Source organism: Gymnoscopelus braueri, assembly GCF_963280865.1.
Source record: "Gymnoscopelus braueri genome assembly, chromosome: 1".
Classification (NCBI taxonomy): Eukaryota; Metazoa; Chordata; class Actinopteri; order Myctophiformes; family Myctophidae; genus Gymnoscopelus; species Gymnoscopelus braueri.
In genome coordinates, this window is record NC_137603.1 from 46,476,914 (window position 1) to 46,497,548 (window position 20,635).

General features: G+C 42.1%; 2 protein-coding genes across 2 annotated transcripts in view; one reads left to right on the forward strand and one right to left on the reverse strand.

Annotated features, from left to right (window-relative positions):
• The window catches only part of LOC308074200 (CUB and sushi domain-containing protein 1-like), a gene marked incomplete at its 3' end in the record, with an annotated part of 656,606 nt that overhangs the window by 515,287 nt on the left and 120,684 nt on the right, over positions 1-20,635 (reverse strand). Inside the window, exon 2 of the mRNA XM_080413541.1 lies at positions 8,154-8,370. Coding sequence (XP_080269667.1) covers positions 8,154-8,370 — 217 coding nt within the window. The remainder of the gene's footprint in view (positions 1-8,153; positions 8,371-20,635) is intronic.
• On the forward strand, positions 17,413-19,513 carry LOC308081661 (large ribosomal subunit protein bL19m-like; the record flags this gene model as incomplete). The annotated part of the gene is given in 4 exon segments (XM_080423242.1): positions 17,413-17,421; positions 18,207-18,473; positions 19,313-19,471; positions 19,475-19,513. Coding segments are annotated over 4 exon segments (474 nt in total).

Sequence of the window (20,635 nt, forward strand, 5' to 3'; positions counted from 1 at the left end):
TGCATTTATCTAGTGCCTTCAGCCCAAAGCGCTTTACAATGTGCATTACATTCACCCATTCACACACACTCACAAACCGATGGCGGATGAAACCATGCAGGGCACCAACCTGTATGCATTGTAAATTGTATAATATGCACAGGTAATATGGATTCCACTTCATGTAAAGACTATCTGATTCTATGTACTACATCAAACGACAGGAATTCATTACATCTGTTCTTTCTGACCTTCTCTTTAAAATCAGCTGTTTATTAAGGTGTGTGTGCGTGTGTGTGTGCGTGTGTGTGTGTGCGTGTGTGCGTGCGTGCGTGGTGCATACGTGTCGAAAGTTGATATCATCTATAAAATATCAATTTTTATTCATGCGTGCGTGCGCACACAAATTGGCACGTATGTGTGGGTGTGTCTTTGCAAGTGGAGAGCTTATTGACTATAGAGCTCTGTTAATTACTTTGATTAACTGTACTCATGCATAATATCTTAATCCCTGTACATCATATAATTATCTACATCAACGGGCACACACACACACACAAACCATCATTGTGCACATTAGCACAAATAACACACACAAGTGCACAAAGGTGAGCCTTCATTTTGAACACATACTGTGTCTACTGTCAAAATCATCTGCGCACACACACACACACACACACACACACACACACACACACACACACACACACACACACACACACACACACACACACACACACACACACACACACACACACACACACACACACACACACACACACACACACACACACACACGCTCCGAGCGTATCCTGGGGGAGTTCATTAAAAGGGTGTGAAGAGAGATGTAATGAGATGATGACTGTTAAACACTGACCTTCGACAGAGAGAACAAGAGACAGACTGGGAGAAAAATAGAGGGAGTGAAAAGGGAAAATGCAAAATATAGGTAGAGATTAGAGCTGGGAATTGGCAGGTAACTCATGATACTGTATGATACGTATACTATCCTGATACAGGAGTCACAATACTATACGTACATTATATCCTGATATGATGCTTTTGCCGAAATGACACACATGACCAAAATGCTATACAGTAAAGGGAAAGGAATCTTCCAAATGTGGGCTTTGAGAGTGGCAGGGGTTAGCTTAGTTTCACTGCCATGTTTCGAGAGAGAGAGAAAGATATGCATTAGGTCAATTTAACATGGCCTCAATTAATCTATCTCTTTGATCTCTTTTAATCCTTTCCTTATGCAAGGTCCAAATTCAGTGTTTAATATGATCTACTTTTCCTTTTATTATTTTCTGGCTAGATAAATATAGATAATTGTTCTCTATTGAATGTGATTTACCGTATTTATCCATCTTTTGCTTTGCCAGCATACTGCATTTCTGTGTTAGGCCAACAAAGCACCCACTGGAGTAAATTGAATGGAATTGAATTGAGACTGAGAGAAGATGAAAGTGGCATTATTTTACCCACTCCTTTGTTATATGGCAACATGGCACATAATATACAAAGCACAGAACTTATTAAACAGATTCAATCTTTTGAGTTGTGGAAGGACCAGCCACAGAAATGACTGCCAGCAAGATTGTTTAAGATCAATGTATAATCTATAATGAATCTAACTTTATGCAGGTTGAAGAACAAACATGTTCTACAAGTAACTGCATAACTTTGACAGGGAAACTTGTGAGACTGCCTATTCCACTTGCCAGCTCCTTTTAGCTAAATGCTCAAGGTAGAGTTTTCTCTCATTATAGATCTGCCTTCTTCCTCTTTCAGCAAGAGCCCTACAGTATTCAACAGGCAGGCACCTGGCTGTGTCCTTGTGAATGAACACTTGCAAGTGCTTATAGCTAAAGGCTGGTATGTTGAAAATGCTGCTCATTGCCATTCACCCACAATTACATTTTAGACATTCTGAACATACGGCATTAAAGGAATATGAGCCACATCATCATGCCAGATTTCTCCACTCAAGGCTGCAAGAGAAATTACTTTGTACTAGTGGTATGCACGACAGCGCTTCACAGAATGCGATACGACATGTTGGTGTCATGTCACGGTAAGAGAGTTAAATTAATCTAGGTTTTGCGTCATTGAACTTGGGAGAGTCTCAGCAGCTAACGTATGTTATCTAATGAGGAGGATCTTGTCACTAAAGGAGAAGTGCTGGTCTAACTTGGCCAGCACAGGTCCCCCCTGTCAGGTGAGAAGAAGGTCAGTTGGCTCTCATGCATTGAAGGAGGCATGAGCTCGGCCCTGGGCTCCCTAGGCCGTGGGGGGAGTGTAGCGCCCAGGATCACTTAGAAAATTGGCACCGAGTGGAAAAAAAGGGGAAAAAATCGTGGGATAAAAATTAAGACAAAATAATAATAACTTGGCCAGGTTGGCTCATTGCATTACCTTGTTAGTTTGTCTCTGTGGTAATATGTTGGTTTTAAAAGTCAAAAGGAATTGTTATGCACATCCATGTGAACGCTGGTACAAGACAAAATAAGATACATATAATAAGAATAAAAGAAGTCTGCACAGACAGCACTGCTCCCAGTAAACTTTAATGTCCAACTCGACCAACGAATGGTCTTCCTCAGTTGCAGGTTTTACTCGGAGCAGCACCTGTCTGTTCTTAATATGTTGGTTTTAACCAGATACAAACAGAGCCCATGGATCACGCAGGCGATTTGCAAGCTTTGCAAGAGAGTTGTACAGGTAAAGGAGACTCAAACCACAGTAGGTACATTTATTCACTGACAAATTCTACCCCAATGCCACACACACACTCTCTGTCTCTCTCGACCACACACACATGTTGCAACTTGCCTGATGTTGTTTGGGCTGCCTTGTTTAGTGCAGAGCGCATCATTGGATAACGTATGGTTCATCGAGCATACCGAAACAAACACCTCGGACATAACGGTGCAAAATGAATACTGTTCCTTGAGTACAAGTGTTAACTTATGTAGGAACGTACAATTAAGCTAAGAGAAGCAAGTGGGTAGACTACAAACATGCAGACAGGGAGCCCATGCTGTAGAGATGAGAGGACAGTCAGTGCTAAAGAAGAATGGCTCTTTAAGCGACGCATGCTGTGCCGTGTAATGCATTTCATGGTTTCTTGTTTCCATATGTTACGGCTTGGATTTAGATAAGGTTCTCAAATCTTATTTCGGCCCTGCTGAGGAGCTACTAACCAGACTTCTTGGAACCCATGGGAGGATCAAGCAGTGCTTGTATAGATGACAGGCCTAAATTGAATGCTCAATAATGAACCTTTAACTTTAGTTCCAAAATGACTCATAATTGCATATTTTTTACTTCCTAACTTTTAATTACCAGTATGATAAATGATAAGGGGAAGATGTGTGTAATATGTCAGCCAACCGTTAATCAAACCAATTAATTGTTAATCGAACCAATCGATGTTGTACAGGACAAATGCGTACAGGTAAAGTGCAACCTCCCCCTAAATAAACCCATACAGTGATGTGTTAAACATGTGTTATTCCTTTTTAACACATCCAGGAGTCTGGGGAATTTTGTTCACGCATGAATGCAATTTGTTTGTGTGTTTCTTTCTTTCTTACCATTGAGCTAAGAGCCTGCCTGATTGGGGATTCATTGAATCTTGACCATCAGGTCAAAATTTGTGTCAGATCCTGTGTCTAGGTGAGACATGACCTTTGACACGATCTAAATGTCTCTTATTATATTATATTATTATATATTATATAGTTATATTGTATTAACATACTCTACCAAACAGATGGACAAAATTACATTTGAAAATATTAGCCTACAAGCTCACAAAGCGTCACATCACAACGTGTTGTGAGCTTGTAGATTGTCTATTTTCACCATTAAATAATTAAATAAATATATAAATAACATATCAAGTAAAGTACAGATACTAAAAAAATTAAGATGACCTGAAACAACCTTTGGTTTAATCAGCATTGACGGATAACACAGAGGAGGCAGGCACATAGATTGGTGAAGCAATAGGGAGCCGGCGTTGGATTCCAGCGTGAGGTTTGGATCCGCCCCTCTAGACCTTGGAAAGCCTGCGTTCCTCCAGTCTAGTTGCTAGTAGGCTATACGGTGCAGAGCTCTTGTGTGTCATGTACTAATTTAGTCCATCTACTTCCTGTAAGTAGACTTAAAAATAAAGCCAGTTGACTGATCATATTACGGGAGACAGATTTTGAAATCTGCTGTTTTTAGATGAAATACTTCTTCTGTTGCTGCTAAGCTACTATGACGCTTTTAACTCTTAAACTGCTATGGCTCACGGTGCCAATGACAAGAATTACGAGATTTTGTGGTTTCAGTCGTTTTCCAATAGATGGCGCTGTTCGCTCGCCTATGGGTCACCATTTAGCTCCCTGTGAAGGAGAGAAGCATCATGTCACGAGAACGCCAAAAAAACTGTCCGTTCCCTTCCTTCTAATTCGAGTTGGAGGAATGGCTTTTTCTCTGTTTGTGTTGCTTTTTGGCTGTTTTCAGCCTACATTCAACTGGCCACAACTATAGAACGGATGATCACGGCGACTCCCTCTCCCTTTTGTCTTGCACCAGCGACCACTGGATGTGCAACATAGCTCTTTGATACAGTAGCGGTGTGCTCCGAACTGTATTTAGTCCTACACAGGATTGTTGTCAATTAAAATAAGCAGTCTGCCATCATGTACATGTAGTTAACGGATTCATTGCTTTTAAATGTTCAAAAAATATTCATATGGCTCTGTTGCACTTCACTATGTAATGTGCTCTAAATCAGCACTGGAAGTTTCTGAAACACTTGCAATTGTAGCCGCCAATAAGGTCATAAAGACCTATTTTCTATATATAAACGACTTGTCGACGAGTCGCATTAAACCCCCGACTCTGAGTCGACTAGGTACATCCTGAGTCGGGGACAGCCCTACTACTGACCCCGGCATTGGCCTTAGAGCTGAAGCTGGACCTCAGGCACTGTTCAGTGGCTGCCCACTGCTCCTAACAGTTAGGATGGGTCAACTGCAGAAGACACATTTTCCCATGAGTGCTCCAAAAAATATAGCTTTACAGTCAGAGTATTCTTTTATGAGTGTCACTTGCCGATAGGCACTGCACACATAACATAATGTATAATATCGCTATGTTGAGTCCATACAGTGCATGTGGAAGTGCAGCGTTGTTGTTTTTTAAGATGGAGAAGGGGGAATATTATAATATTAAAAGAAGAATGATTTCTGCTGACAAAGTCAGCAAAAATCCTTAGCATGTTTGCAAAATGCATACATTAGCTAAAACCAAGAGCTACAAGCTTAACACGTGAGTGTGCGCACACACACACACACACACACACAGATCTTTGAATATATATATTTTTTAAAGCAAACATTTGTAACTCAAATCTTTGCTTCTGGGGGGTCCCTGGAACAATTTTGAGTTGGGGGTCCACGGCCAAATACATATGATTTTGGGTGGTTCTTGACATTAAAAGGTTTGACCACTGATACATAGGTTTTTTTTTTTTTTTTTTTTTTGGATTTAGGGACCAGTCGAAATTTACATAAGGGGGGGCATGGAGGAAATGTATGTGCCCTGATCTAAAATGCCATGACCCTCCCTTTGACAAAAAAAAAAAATCAATGACCCTCCCCAAGTGATTACAAAAAAAAGAGTAACCCTCCCCGCCTAGAAGTGTCACGATATATTGTGTCACGATATAGCCTATCGTGGTATTAAAATGTGATGATAGGTAATGTCATGATGTCATACTGTATCGTAATATTTTTTTAATAGTTTTTTTAATAAAACACTTTCTTTTTTTTTGCCGGTGAAAGTTAGGAGTTTTTACTGTATGATATGAAATGTAAAGCTTATCATAATCATAGTAATTATTAATCATGTCCTCCATCATATTCAAGGTATTTTGGAGAGAAATGAAACAGACTCCAGTCAGTCACTTTCAGTTTAAAGCACTGCAGAGGGGAGGTGTTGTGTGTCAGCTGATGCTCGTTGACGCTCGTTAATGTGACATGCATCTGCACTCTCAAATAGGCCTACATCTAATCTAAGATTGTATTATACTGTATCTGGTATTATAGATTTTTTTTAGCTGTTGGAAATAACTAGGCTGCACTTGGTTGGTAAAGTCCAGATGACAAAAATATGATGTTTGTGGAATTAAAGTTATGCAGTCTTATATTATATTATATTTGTTATATTAGTGTCTATCTGTCCTCTGAAACAATGGGTTTATAGTTAGTGAGAACTTCACTTCTCCATTAAGCTTGCACAAATGTATTTATTTGTGTGTACAAAGCACTTTGTAATTGTTTCTAACTTGCTTTATAACGTTATTTATAAGATGATGGCCAATGTTGATGATACATGAGAAAAGAACATTAATAATATATCATATCGATATCATGCCCAACATGTATCGTATTGTGAAATTCTTGACACCCCTAACCCTCCCCATCAAATACAACATGACATTTAAAACTGATATGTCCAATGTTTTGCTTTCCACATTGATTAGAACATTGCTGTAGTGTAGTCAGTCTTGCTAAATGCACAGTCTGTAGTAGTGGTAGCAGAATGGATAGTGTTCTCATCTTACATGTGGGAAATCCATTGAATCCTGGTCAGATTGAAGAAAGTTGAATATTTGGTAACCAGTAGTTTAAAACTTTTGTCACTCTGCCCTTTTAATTATCAACTACAGTGACTACAACTACACTGTTGCCTACATAAAACAAATTAGGCTATCAATTATGGCCTGTGCTTCTGGTTTTACTTGTGGAGCTAGGTATCTATACACAACTGTCCATATAGATCCACATTAATCACATGCACAGAATTACTTCAAATGATTATGAATATCCAGTTATAGTAGGCCTATTTATAATGCATCTCTCCAATAACGCCTGTTGAAGTTTTGCTTAATTGTTCAACCACCATCGTTAAGACGCTGAATAGATTTGACTGGGTCGTTCACACTCGCTGTGCGTTGATGGCTTGTTAACGACCGTCATTGATTCTAAATAGACAAGGTGTTACTTGATTTGAATTCTTTGTATCTTTTGAAATGGAGAGGGGTCATTGACCACTGTTCTGCTGTACTAAAAAGGTATATAAAAAACGGACTATTTTATCAATTCAAAATTGCATGACCCTCCCTTGGATTCAAAGTAAAATTAGCTGACCCTCCCTTGGACCAAAATTAGAAAGGCATGACCCTCCCCTATTTTCCTCCATGCCCCCCCTTATGTAAATTTCGACTGGTCCCTTAGAAGACATTTATTTGTAGAATCCCCAGAAGCAACCCTAGTTCAAAATGTTTGTTTTAAAAAAAACTCGTATTCAAAGATTTGCACACATTTTCATTATTTTCCCCCAAAATTGCAGATATACAAGCCCAAGCCAATTATAAGATAATGGTTAAAGTGGTTAAAATCGAAAGTGCTTTCCCGGTCTTAATGGCTTTAAAGATCACTAGATCTCTCCCTCTGTCACTGCTCTCTGGCCACTCCCACATTGCAGCTCACCTCAGTCCCAGCCTAACACCTGTCCCACTGCAGTCATCAGCTCTGCAGTTCCTCGCCCATCTCCTCATCTGTTGACACTTGCCTCATCACTTCAGCTTTGCCGCCTATATAGACCCTCTTATCAGACACGGTCACACTGATAGCAGCCAGCCAGCATGTGCGTGCAGACTTGGCTGCTTAAAGTCACGGCACTCAACGTACGAAAATGCATTCCATCAAACTTTCAGATGCAGTTTTCATCCCAGTGCGGAGGGAGAAAGCATAGAGATCTCTCCCTCTTGAATATACTGTACTCCTTGCCATGTCCCTGAAATTTTTTGTTTAACCCATTTAGACCTGAGGCCCGCTTCTAAAAACAACTTCCAAAGTTTTCTAAAAAACGTCCCCAAAACCTCATATGTCCAAACTGTTACTTTATAGGATTCAAATAAAAAAAGTTGCAAAAGTAGAAGATCAAAACGCGTCAAACAACTAAAATGGCACAGAGGCGTCCCCAGCTTCAAAGGTAGAACAACATATAGGTGTAACAGGTCAAGGAATGTATTGTTTGAATGTACTCTGCCTGTGACAAAGCAGAGAGAGAGAGAGAGAGCGAGAGCGAGAGAATAAATCATCCCCTACCTCATTTTTAAGTTGCCAGGTGATGGTTGTCCATCGTAGACTGCCACGACGTCAAAGTCTTCCTCCAACGCCAGGGTGACAAAGGTTAGCTGGATCCGGTTCCTCTCGCCCGTTATTATCAGCCACGTGCAGTTGGCGTAGTTGGGATAGCCATGAGGGAAACCAGGGGACTCGATAGTGCCGTTTAGACCCTGGACAACGCCACCGCATGATTCAGCTAGGAGGAAAAACAGGGGGGATTAAGTCACGTTAGATGTTGAATTAAATGAACAAATGTCCATCCACCCAAAGCTTGGACTACAGTATGCCTCCCCACGATACAGTGTGAGGCAGAAAAATGTAGCACAAACTTCTTTGTTTGAAACTTTGGTGTTCCAGAGGTCGAAGGTTCAAAATAAATTCCCAGACTGGTCAAGGTCTGCTGATTATTCAGGTCTAGACAACGAGAGAAAGCATTAATTCAGCACCGCAGGGACCAGCACAGCTTTTGGAGAGCTGTGTGTTAACGCAAGGTGCACCATTGTGGGGGGAAATGAATGAGCTGAATTGTGAAAATGTCTTCTTCTTGAACCGTGTCATGATCGCTGAATAATTTCTGAGGTACAGTATTTTAGCAATGCATACTGTAAATCAGGTCACAGTAGACACTTCAGTTACAACTGAGCTACTGTAGATCATGAGCATTGCTGGTAAAACCTGTGCTTGACCTCCCATGAGATCCTATAATATAGGCTACTACATAATATCACATATGGCATATGGCATCACGCTTTTATCCAAAGTGCCGTACAGTACATGCATTTTTTAGCACGAATGGCCCCAGTGTGAAGTACAGCTGTGCTTGTGCCTTGCTCTGTCCACACGGGACCAGAATTTACCTCCCATGACACATAAACTCACAAGCAAATGCACATGATCATCGCAGATACGCACGCACGGGCACACACACACACACACACACACACACACACACACACACATGTACTGTACTGTATGTACATATAGTTCTCTCACGAACCTCCCATGACACTCCACATCAACACTTGCAAACAGAGAGAGAGAAAAAGGGAGGGGTCGGGGGGGGGGGGGGGGGCATGAAAAAACTTGACCTCCCATGGTGCTTGGGCATACACACCCCCCCATACCATTATAAAACCCCATAACACTCACACACACATGCGCATGCATGCATGCGCATGTGTGTGTGAGTGAGTGAGTGTATTTTCACAAGCACTGGGAAAGGACTTTTCACACTCAAGGGCACAGACATTGTTTTGCTGACTTTTGGGAACATTGCATCGACTTATATTCATTCCACATCTCCTTACCCTAACCTTATGAAACTTCAGTCAAATCTAATTGGGGACACCACTTTTGTCCACAATTTGTCAAGCTGATCCCAATCAACTAATTTCATGCCCAACATTTGTCCCCAATTGTGGCCTAAGACAGGAACACACACTGTCAGGACACACACACACACACACACACACACACACACACACACACACACACACACACACACACAGTAAACAACACTTTCATACAACACACACACACACACACACACACACACACACACAGAGTAAACAACACTTTCATACACAGGAGAGGACAGCATGCATGTGGTTTGCCAAGTGTTGAATCATTAACGAGCAGCTATAAAATAATGTGGAAGGTTCAGTCAGTCAGAAAAACAGGCAGTCAACCAGTCTAAAACAGTGGTTCTCAACCAGTGGTCCGGGGACCACCAGTGGTCCTTGAGGGGGTTCCAGGTGGTTCCCAGCTAAATGATGGAGAGTTGGTAACCAAATGGACCCTGATAGATATTTAACTCTTGAGAGAGTTCAATTATTGTTAAACATCTGCATTACTTAAATTATTGTTAAACATCTGCATGACTTAATTCAAGAATTGTTCTTTTGATCAATGTTTGCCTGTTATCTCTCCTATGGTACCACATCAATACAGCATGGAATTGTGGACAAAATCTTATCCAACAACGATAAGTTTTGGGTCTGAGATGCTAAATCTCATCAAATGATGGTCCGTGGCTCAAATGCCGAATAAATAATATGAAAATCAGTCGGATATAAATTCAACAAGTGAACACAGTCAAAACGACTAAGGTGTGATTGGGTCTTACTCTTGAGTCTACTTTTCTTCATGGTGACAATAGTACAATGATGAAATTCGAGAGTTGTCTTGTCTCACACTGTGCCAAAATAATGAGTACTGTACATTAATATAGCAAAAATAAATAAAGCACTGCAGTAGTTCCTTTTCCTAGTAACTAATTCATTTTATAATGCAGTAATCAGTTAGTAATTCAGTTACTTTTTTAGAGCAGGAACTAGTAACTGTAACTCATTTCCAGTTTTCAGTAACATGCCCATCACCGCTCAACAAAAACTATAATTAAGTGGAAACGGGTTCCCTCAGTGGCCATGCTGCACATAATATGAGCATGCAGTTCAGAATCACGCCTTCCTGTAATGTGTCCTGATTTATGTCCAAGAGACATCTGCGATATCTTGACATATCATCTTAATAATCACATGCTCATTCTCTTTATTTAAATCAGATATTAAATCATGACAGGGAAGGAACATCTGCACAGCTCTGCCTACTGCACGGCAATTCATTATAGATCAAGAGACATGCATGACGCATGGCAATGTTAAGGGCCATCCATAACAGGAATATAGCCATAAATATAACGATAATGATGTGAGCATCCACAATGATGAATGAACCTTCTGCAAACAGTGGCTGTGTCGGATCCCCAACACAGATATCGTTAGGCTACTTGTATGCTCCGCAGCCCAAACCAGAAAACCAGAACGGCATCGTTTCGCACAATTCTTCAAAGACAAGATCCTTGAACGTTTTTAATAATGGTCTTTGAACATATTTTCCTTTAGCAATGAAGTGTACATCTATTGAAACAACAAGAGGACTACGCTTGACTTTAGACCAGATTTGAGCTGGCGCTATCGCTTTCTGACTCCACCTAGCAATGTGCCAACAATTGGCCTGTCCACACCTCATTTTAAGACAAACACATCCATGAGTACACATTGCCATGTACACAACATGGGCGCTGGGCGTGAAAATGACAACGGCATCGGTCGTTTTGGGACGGCTATAAGACAGGGCCCTAAGACTTGACATTGAGCTACCAATGTTGGGCAAGCTCCTTGGAAAATGTAGTGAACTAAGCTAGTTGCTTTAACATTAACACCTTTACCGCCGGGCCCGTAGTTCTACGGGCCGTTAAATCCAACGGTTAAGCGCCGAGCCCGTAGTCCTACGGGCTGCGGTCTTTTCGCGCATGCGCGGTCCGGGTGCACTTTCGGAATTTTTTTGATCCACTTCCGTTTCCGGTTTGATGACAGGAAATAGAATTATTTGGGATCCGGTTTCGACGATCACGCCCGCTCCCATTCTACAGACGAAACTGAAACTCAATTCTCTTCCTGTAGTTTTTTCTCCTCGCATTTCACTGTTTAACGTAATCCGCTCTAACTACAGTCATGGAAGTCCGTTTGACACGCGGTCTTCACTGGGAGATACAGGGAGATCTCGCGGATGTAAACAGACCGTTCACGGCTCAATCTTAAGGATTTTAACAAGATCTATGGCGACATGAAAAAAACAAAAAAACAACAAAAACACCTTGGCACTGGTGAGTACATTATGAGATTAACCTCTGGCGGTGGATGTGTTAAGTGAAGCTTCGCTACACTGAAGCTTCACTTAATGAGGAAATGTAGGAGCTGAGCTACAGCAAGTTCACCATCTCAAATAAGTGTTTTTTTTTGTTTGTTTTAACTTTAATCAACTTCATTCTAAGTCAGTGCTATCTCAGTGATAAAACAGATAGGCAGGCAAAAAAAGACAGACAGAGGCCAGGTGGAAAACATAATTTTCCACCTGGCAGAGATAACAGTTGTTGGTGCACGTGTGTGTGTGTGTGTGTGTGTGTGTGTGTGTGTGTGTGTGTGTGTGTGTGTGTGTGTGTGTGTGTGTGTGTGTGTGTGTGTGTGTGTGTGTGTGTGTGTGTGTGTGTGTGTGTGTGTGTGTGTGTGTGTGTGTGTGTGTGTGCGCGCGTGCGTGCGTGCTTGTGTGTGTGAGAGATCTATTTCTCCATGGAAACACGCTTCTGCCACAGAACATCGTTTCCTCTTCACTAAACTTATGCACAAGAGGTTTTATGTTCACAGGGCATAAGAAAAGCTTTTAAAATTTTGCAATGTGTTGGAAAATGTATTTTTTATTCTCAAGCTTGTCTGACAGTATTCCCCGGCCTGGAGCAGACAAGTCGCAGACATCTGCCAACTATCGGTACGGGCATGCATAAGTTCTTCTGTCAGCTAAACATACTGTAAGTCTGTGTTTGGCGGTGGCGTCTCTTACTGATCCTAGCAGTTTTATACAGAGGGCTCCAGTGGTGGAAAATAAAGTACATAGTACTCAAGGACTGTACTTATTTCATTTTCAAACATGTGTGGGGTCATTTTAACATCTGCGCAGGCTTTTGTGAACACCCCAGACAGTTTTTAAGTTGCTTGATTCAGTATTTAGATATTTGATATTCATTTTTATCAGACACGTCCCCTTCCTATACAAACCCATTTAAACTTCAAACTCCATTTTAACCATGTTAGATTCATTGAAAACACCCGTCTGTGCTTCTGATGATTGATATTGTCCTTCTAATGCATGAGGAGTAATTGAAAAAGTAATTTTCAATTACTTTTTTCATTAATTTAAAAAAAGAAATTGGGAAAATGAAAAAAATGTAAGCACCACAGTGGCTCTTGAGTCCCACTCGCAGCGTGTGTGCATGCGCGCCTGTGTGATTTTTTTTCGGGTTGTTTTTCTTTTTATTTCGGGTTTAATTCGGTTATTTCGGTCCAAAAACATTTACTCCTTGAAGTGAAGTAGTATACATATCAATTTCATCATAAAAAAATAAAATAAAATATATATATATTTTTTTTTTACCAAAATTTAAAAAAAAAAATATATATATATATATTATTTTTTTTACCAAAAAAAAATAAAAAATCGGAGGCCCCAGCCCAACGGTAAGTCCGGCCCTGTTTACCTACAATGGAGAGCTGTACATATTTGGTGGCCGCAGCTGGAACCTGACCCTCAGTAATATGTGGAAATTCAATCCAGAGACCTTCTCCTGGAAGAAGGTTGAGCTCAAGGGGAAAGGACCATCTACAGTAAGATGTATAGGATGTGCTGCTGCATGGTGGGAGATCGTGTCATTCTCTTCGGAGAATTCGAAGCGCCCAATGACCTGTATATCTTATATTTAAGTCCTAGTCTGAAGACGTTATGCAGGCTAGCGGTCATTCAGTACGGTGTGGAGCAGTCTGAACTCCCACACAACATCAAGCTGATCTACAAGCTCACAACATATCGCAATGGGATGTGTTATAAGCTGGCAGATCTGCAATGTTACCACCACGCAACTGAGAAATATAATTAACCACTTAAACCCTTCATTGAGGTCCCAGGGGTCTATACTTGGTCTCCTCCTTTTCTCCCTCTACACCAAATCTATTTGCCAAAAAAAAGCTGATCTACAAGCTCACAACATATCGCAATGGGATGTGTTATAAGCTGGCAGATCTGCTGTTTGATCCCCCCCCCCCCTCCCAGAATGTTCTCCTATTTACATGCCCAGAATATGGATGCTAGGGTTAATGTGGTTAAGCAAATAATGCAGCTACTTGTAAAAATGCTACTGCCTAGCACTGGTCTTTACTGTCAAAATCTCTAAGACTGGACTGAGTTGAATGTGCACAGACTAGAGGGTTTCACAGGTCCACCCGAAACCCTCAAACCGCAGACCCTACCCAAGACCCAAGCGGATCCGGGTCCAAAATCTTTACGTGTGTCCTGGGTACTTGTTGGATCTATTATCATTGCTGCAGGTGTAGAGTAAACACGTCTGAAATAGATTTAGCCATATGGACCTGCAAGTCCTTTTCTTTCATATTAAACTCTTTAATTCTCTTTTTTTTTATTTGACATATTTAACCTAGATCTACACTGGTAATTTATATTGGAATTATATTCTAAAAATGATGCATACTGCATCGTTACTTGACCTGAAATCGCTTTAGGAAAACCCGGCTCTTACGTGCCTGCTAAGGTACTGCGCAGCCTGTGTGGACGCACGTAAGACCCTTCGTAAGGACCGCACGCAGTCCCTACGCAGCGTTCTTGCATACTGGATAAGATGTGTGTGTACCGTGCTTAACGTGTTTCAGACAGTTTAAAGGCAGAAAACCTAACGTGCAAGTCACTCAGTGCACATGCCATGTAGACCACCTGCTAAAATGAAAAAAGGAAAGACTTGAGGGCATGTTTTCTTTAGCGAGGTGAAACGTTGCAAACTACAAGAGAAAGAATATAGTGAGCAAAAGTCACCAAGAACGTCCTCCGTGTGCAGCACATTTGTCGTTATAATCGACAAGGACAGTAAGAAAGTCGGGACAGCTATGGAAATGCAATCTCTGCCATGCACTCCTCAGATTTGATGGAGGCAAATTTGATGAAACACCAGAGGTCATGCCAAAAGAGACAGAGTGGTGTTCAAAACACTATAACTTCCTATGTGTGGACAAGCAGAGTGCCAAATGAATGTAAAAGTGCCATTCTGAACAACTGCATTTAAGTGTGTGCTAGGGATTTGTGACCTTTACGAAAGTTTGCGACATCAGCATTCCATCAGCTACTGTAGTACAGACTTTAGTGGACACAGGGGCAATGTATGGCCAATGCATTGATAAGACTTGCTCCCCTCTGCTGTCAACAGTTCCTGTGCCACACAGGGTGAAATGCATGAGCTGCAAAACATGGTTACACAGGCCATTTCTTGCGCCTTAGCTTGTGGAGCTTCAACAGACATGTGGACAGATGATAGTTACACAAACACATATCACCCTCAACATCATAGCCGGCGAGGACTGGAAATTCCAGAGAAAAGTTATATGTATGCACTTTTCCCTACCAAAAAAAGACATTAATATCAAAGATGAAATTCTTATAAAGTTGGGTGGTTTTGGACTGTCACAAGAGGAAATCAACAAACTCGTATTTTGTTAGTGACTAAGGAGCTAATGTAAACTACAGGCTGCCCTAACCCATTGGACACACAGGGGCTGCAATAAAGAAGAACTGGAACCAGTGAGAGCGAGTCTGAACCAATGCAAATCACTGACAACCTTTGTTAAGCCATTCAATACGGGAACGCATCTACAAATGTCTTCTAAAGCCTAACAGTATGAGCTTGTATATCTGCTATTTTTGAATAGCCAAAGTATAAAATAATGGCTACATCTAAAATCTAAAATGACACAGGTGCGTTCCCGGATTGAATGGGTTAAGCATTCCGGATTAAAGCTGCAGCTACCACGCTCCCTTAAACAGGAGTGTGAAACTCGTTGGTACACAAAGCTCGCAATGGTGGAGTCTATACTAAACTCGTTGATGGTGTCCCAAGGCCAAGAGAGAAATGCTCGCCAGAGAAATGCTCCAAACGTTGGTTTGTTTTGCCTTCATTCAAAAAGTGATGAGCTGAGTGAAGTGGAGTTAACCCAAGTCACCCAAAGCTGAGGAATATAAGCCAAAATTGGCAAAACTAAACTAAATGTGGCCATCAGTGCCAGCAATAATATACCTGCATAAAATAGATTAAATGAAAAAAAAATTGCATTTAGCATATACTGTAGTGCCTTTTTCCAAAGTGCTTTACAATTTGCTTTACATTCACGCACGCACGCACGCACGCACGCACGCACGCACGCACGCACGCACGCACGCACGCACGCACGCACGCACGCACGCACGCACGCACGCACGCACGCACGCACGCACGCACGCACGCACGCACGCACGCACGCAAACTCACTGATTGCAGAGCCATGCAAGGCACCAACCTGCTCATCGGGAGCAATTAGGGCTTCATTGTCTTGCTCAAGGACACTTTGACAGTAATCCAGGAGGAGCCGGGTATCGAACTGGGGATCTCCCGATTCCCAAACGGCCACTCTGCTTCTATTTACATCTTACCTTCTCGATGTCCCCCGCCCCTACTGTTCTGCCCCGCCCCCTTCCTCTCCTCCATTTGTCATCTTCTCCACTCACTGTCCTCCTCACACACTTAATAATGTTTACTCCAGTGCTATTAGAGTGTGTGTGTGTGTGTGTGTGTGTGTGTGCGTGTGTGCGTGTGCGTGTGCGTGTGTGCGTGTGTGTGTGCGCGTGTGTGACCAACATGAAAGCCAGCCGTAATTGTGTGTGTGTAGGTGTAGGTGTAGATGTGTGCGTGTGTGTGTGTGTGCGCATGCGTGTCTGTGTGTGCGTGCGTGCATGTTCACGCTTGTGCATTCACGTATACACACACTGATGTATGTGTGTGTTTGTGGGGCCAACATGGAAGCCAGAGCAGTAATTGTTTCTCAGATAGTGGTAGCTATTGATTTATTAACCTTATATCACTACGGACACACACACGCGCACACAACTGTGCTCGCTCACATACACACACGAAAGATATGTGCTCCAGAGCTTAACCATCAAGGGAGTACGTCACGGTGCAGTCATCCAAATAGTCTCAAACTGTGCGTGCGTGTGTGTGTGTGTGTGTGTGTGTGTGTGTGTGTGTGTGTGTGTGTGTGTGTGTGTGCGTTTGCTTCTCTTTGTGTAAACTATCTTTTACCATCTAAAAGAGATCACAACTTGCCCAAATGTGCAAACAGCAATTCTTTTTTGGGTAGCATCTCACACACACACTTGGTCTAAATGAAAAGGCATCGACATACAAGAACCATCAGCACAAATGTGTGCACAGTGAAAACACACACACACACACACACACACACACACACACACACACACACACACACACACACCTGGAGTGTCCAGATTCCATTACTCTCATCTCTCTTTCAGTCTTTTTCCATGCCCGTCTCCTGTTCCATGTCTCTCTCTACTGTGTATATGTGTCACCTTCCCTTGCTCTCTTTTCAGTCTCTCTCTATCTCTCCATCATCCTGTCTCTGTCATTATTCTGTTTCTTCCTCCCTCCCTCTCTCTTTCTTTCTCTGTCAGACCAGATGGGGTAACTGGAATCCATATTCATCATAGGGTGACCTGGTATCTGCATATTGCCAGATGAAGCCATATGTTGCACCATACTGTTGGCACTGTAGTATACTTTGCTAGGGATATGACTAAGGTATTTCTCCATTTCACCCCAGGTATACAGTACATCATCAGTAGTGTTGAACTAAACTACTTTAGCAGTTTTCCTTTGCTGTGATGTCCTACACCCATCAATTCAGCTTAACAACCACAACCAGCTGAGTTCAGGTTAATTAGATCAAATTTTGAACAGGCAATTCCAAAGTGAGTAAATGTTACAAACAAACACCTTATGAACACAAAATGTTTTGCAGGATGTCTCACTCTCAAGAGACAAGACATTTAATTTCTAAGGGTGAATTTTAGCAATAGGTTTTCCTTGTATAGGTGTCAGAGTCAGATGTACACACAGTAAAGATGTTTACATCAAACTGTCAGGAGGACTAAGCTAAACTAATTAGGACAGGGCAATGCCTCTGATTACTATACTCTTAATCCTTGATCAAGTCATATTTTCAGAAATAGAGATAATAGCCAATCTACAAGATCAAACTGCATCGCAATGTGACACATTGTGAGCTTATATCTGCTATTTTCTCTATTTCTGAAACTTGTTTAACATTTCTGATTTATTGATTTTGTTTATTGAGAAAATGACTGCCCCAAAATAGGGAAGCCAGGTTGAGAGGGGATAAAAGAGGTATGATTTGGTTCACATTGGTGGCTCAGACTGTTAGTGTGATATCATCATGTGTTGATATCATGTATGTGCGACTTTAGTTCACGTATCTCGAGAACCATCGAACCAATCGACTTGACGCGCATGGTCGAGGACCAGAGGGAGTGCCGTGCCCGGTGTCGAGTCGGTCGGATAGGTAGTTGTCCAGAACCGCCAACCGCTTTGTGGGAATCTGCACTAAGAGGAGCGGCAACGGACTGGGAGCCACATTTGTGTTTAGGAATATCATTGATGGCCAAGGTGTGGATATCTGCTATGAATTGTACAACCCTCGGATCCAGCAGATCGATCTGCTGAAACTAGAGAAAAGGCTGGATGACGACCTCATGTACCTGAGAGACGCGCTGCCTGAGTACAGCACCGTAGACCCGGACATGAAGCCTGTGCTCTTCTCCCCTAAAGGAGAAGTAGGGGAGAGCCGCCAAGATTGTAACGCGTCATGGTTGCAACAAGCATGTTTTCTCTTGATTGGTCAATTTTCTCATAACGTCATCACATCAGTATGTGACCAGTGCTGTAATGAACGTGCCCAGGAAGTAGGAAGTATATCTATCATCCAGACTAGAGAAAGTTATCGCAGAAAAACTGATTTATCTTAAAGTTAGTAAAATCACCTTGAGTATCTTTGGTCTACAAATCTTTCCTTTAATGTTGTCGAGCTAAAATCCACATGGTTATCTGCATGTATCTGTTCTTCATCAGTTTACATCGTTTTGTTACTCTATGCACGTTAGTTCTGTTCTGTAAACAAAGCCAAAGCAGTGGAGCACAGAGCGACCCGATTGTAACACCCATCTGTTTAGGTGTAATCAATGGATTTTCCCATGGAATTTACTCAAACTGCCATCCCGGTAAGATTTAATAAATTCCTTACGTTTGATACATTATCTTATCACATCCTTGGTATGAAAACAATGTAAAACAGTTGCTTGAAATGAATATAATTGATTTAAGCTGAAAACGATTTGTTTAATGCCGTTTTTTAGCAGTGTTACTTTTGTAACTATGGCTGTTACAATTAGTCTGATAAGCGCTTAAAATGTAACGTCGGAACAGCGTCCACTTTCGGTTTAATAACTCACGACCTGTTTTATCAATTGAAAAACTTTAAGTGGTTTATGATAGCAGACATGTGTAGGTTCTTTGCTTGAAAATATTACATATGTAGGTAAAACGATCGCTGAGTAAAAGACCGAAAAGTGAAAAATGTTACAATCTTAGCTGCTCTCCCCTACCCATCAACAAGATCAATGTGAGGATGCGTGCGAAGCCATGGTCCAAGCGCTGGGAGCGTCCCAAATTTGACATCCAGGGAATCCGCTTTGACCTAGCCCTAACCCCGGGGCAGATGGAGCACGCCCAGAAGTGGGCACGACCCTGGGTCGAGTACGATACGCTCAGGGAGTAGGACACCTCTAAGCTGGAGGTGGATATCCTCAACAAATGAAAAGGGGGGGGTCTTGCTTGATTCCCTCCCCTTTTGAGTGGTGCCAACCACTCCTACATTTGACCGTGTGTCTGTCCGTCCGTATGTTTGCGGACGGCCTCAACATGTTTGTGTCTGGCCTCAACAGCTGCAGCTGATTGCAACACAAAGATGCAACCAGTTACACTAATTAAACACAAACAGGAGTGCAACACATGCGCATAATGAACTCATCAAAGGAACCACTCACTTCACACTGGGTGTGATTTTTGAGCGGTGCAACCGCTCCTATAAGAGGGTTTAGGACCCATCCGTGGTGAAAGTTTTTCTTTCCGTCGAGAAAATTTGTCTTTCGCTGTGACGCCATGCTGTGGAAAACACGCCCATAGGCTAAGCTTTGCAGGACGTGCTGTGATTGGCTAGCGAGACACATGATGAAATTAACTTCAAACTTCGCAGACGCGCTGTGATTGGCTAGCGAAACGCATGATGAAATTAATAATAATGTAAAAAAATGTAGCACGTCACTTCGCAGGACGTGCTGTGATTGGCTACCGAGATGCATGATGAAATTAATAACTCATAAATAGCACCGCTCACTTCACACTGGGTGTGATTGCCAGACCCAGGGGGTCGGGCCTACATGGGGCCAGGGGGTCGGGCCTACACGGGCTTTGTCGGTCCCCCTCTCCAAACGTTTTCGTCCATACATGGGCATAAAAGAGGCCTGTCGGTCCCCCTCTCCAAACATTTGCGTCCATACATGGGCATAAAAGAGGTCTGTCTTCTGTTCGGTCCCCCTCTCCAAACGTTTTCATCCATACATGGGCATAAAAGGTCTGTCTTCTGTCCTCTTTTTGATTGGCCAAGCTTAGCGTGACGTAGTGCTCTGATCTTTCAACCACTAGGGGTCTGGCAGTACCAGGTCTCCTGGTTCCCTTGTTTTTTAAAACACTTCGACGCAAACAACCTTTCCAGAAATGGGAATCAGGATGGAATTGAATATGAAAGACTTGCGTTTGCCTCGTTCTCCTCATTATGAAGATAATACTCCAATAAGGCTTTTACCCCCCAAAATCTGTCAAAAAGAATCTGTCAATATACTGATGATCAGAGATCTCCATATATGGGCATAAAAGGGAC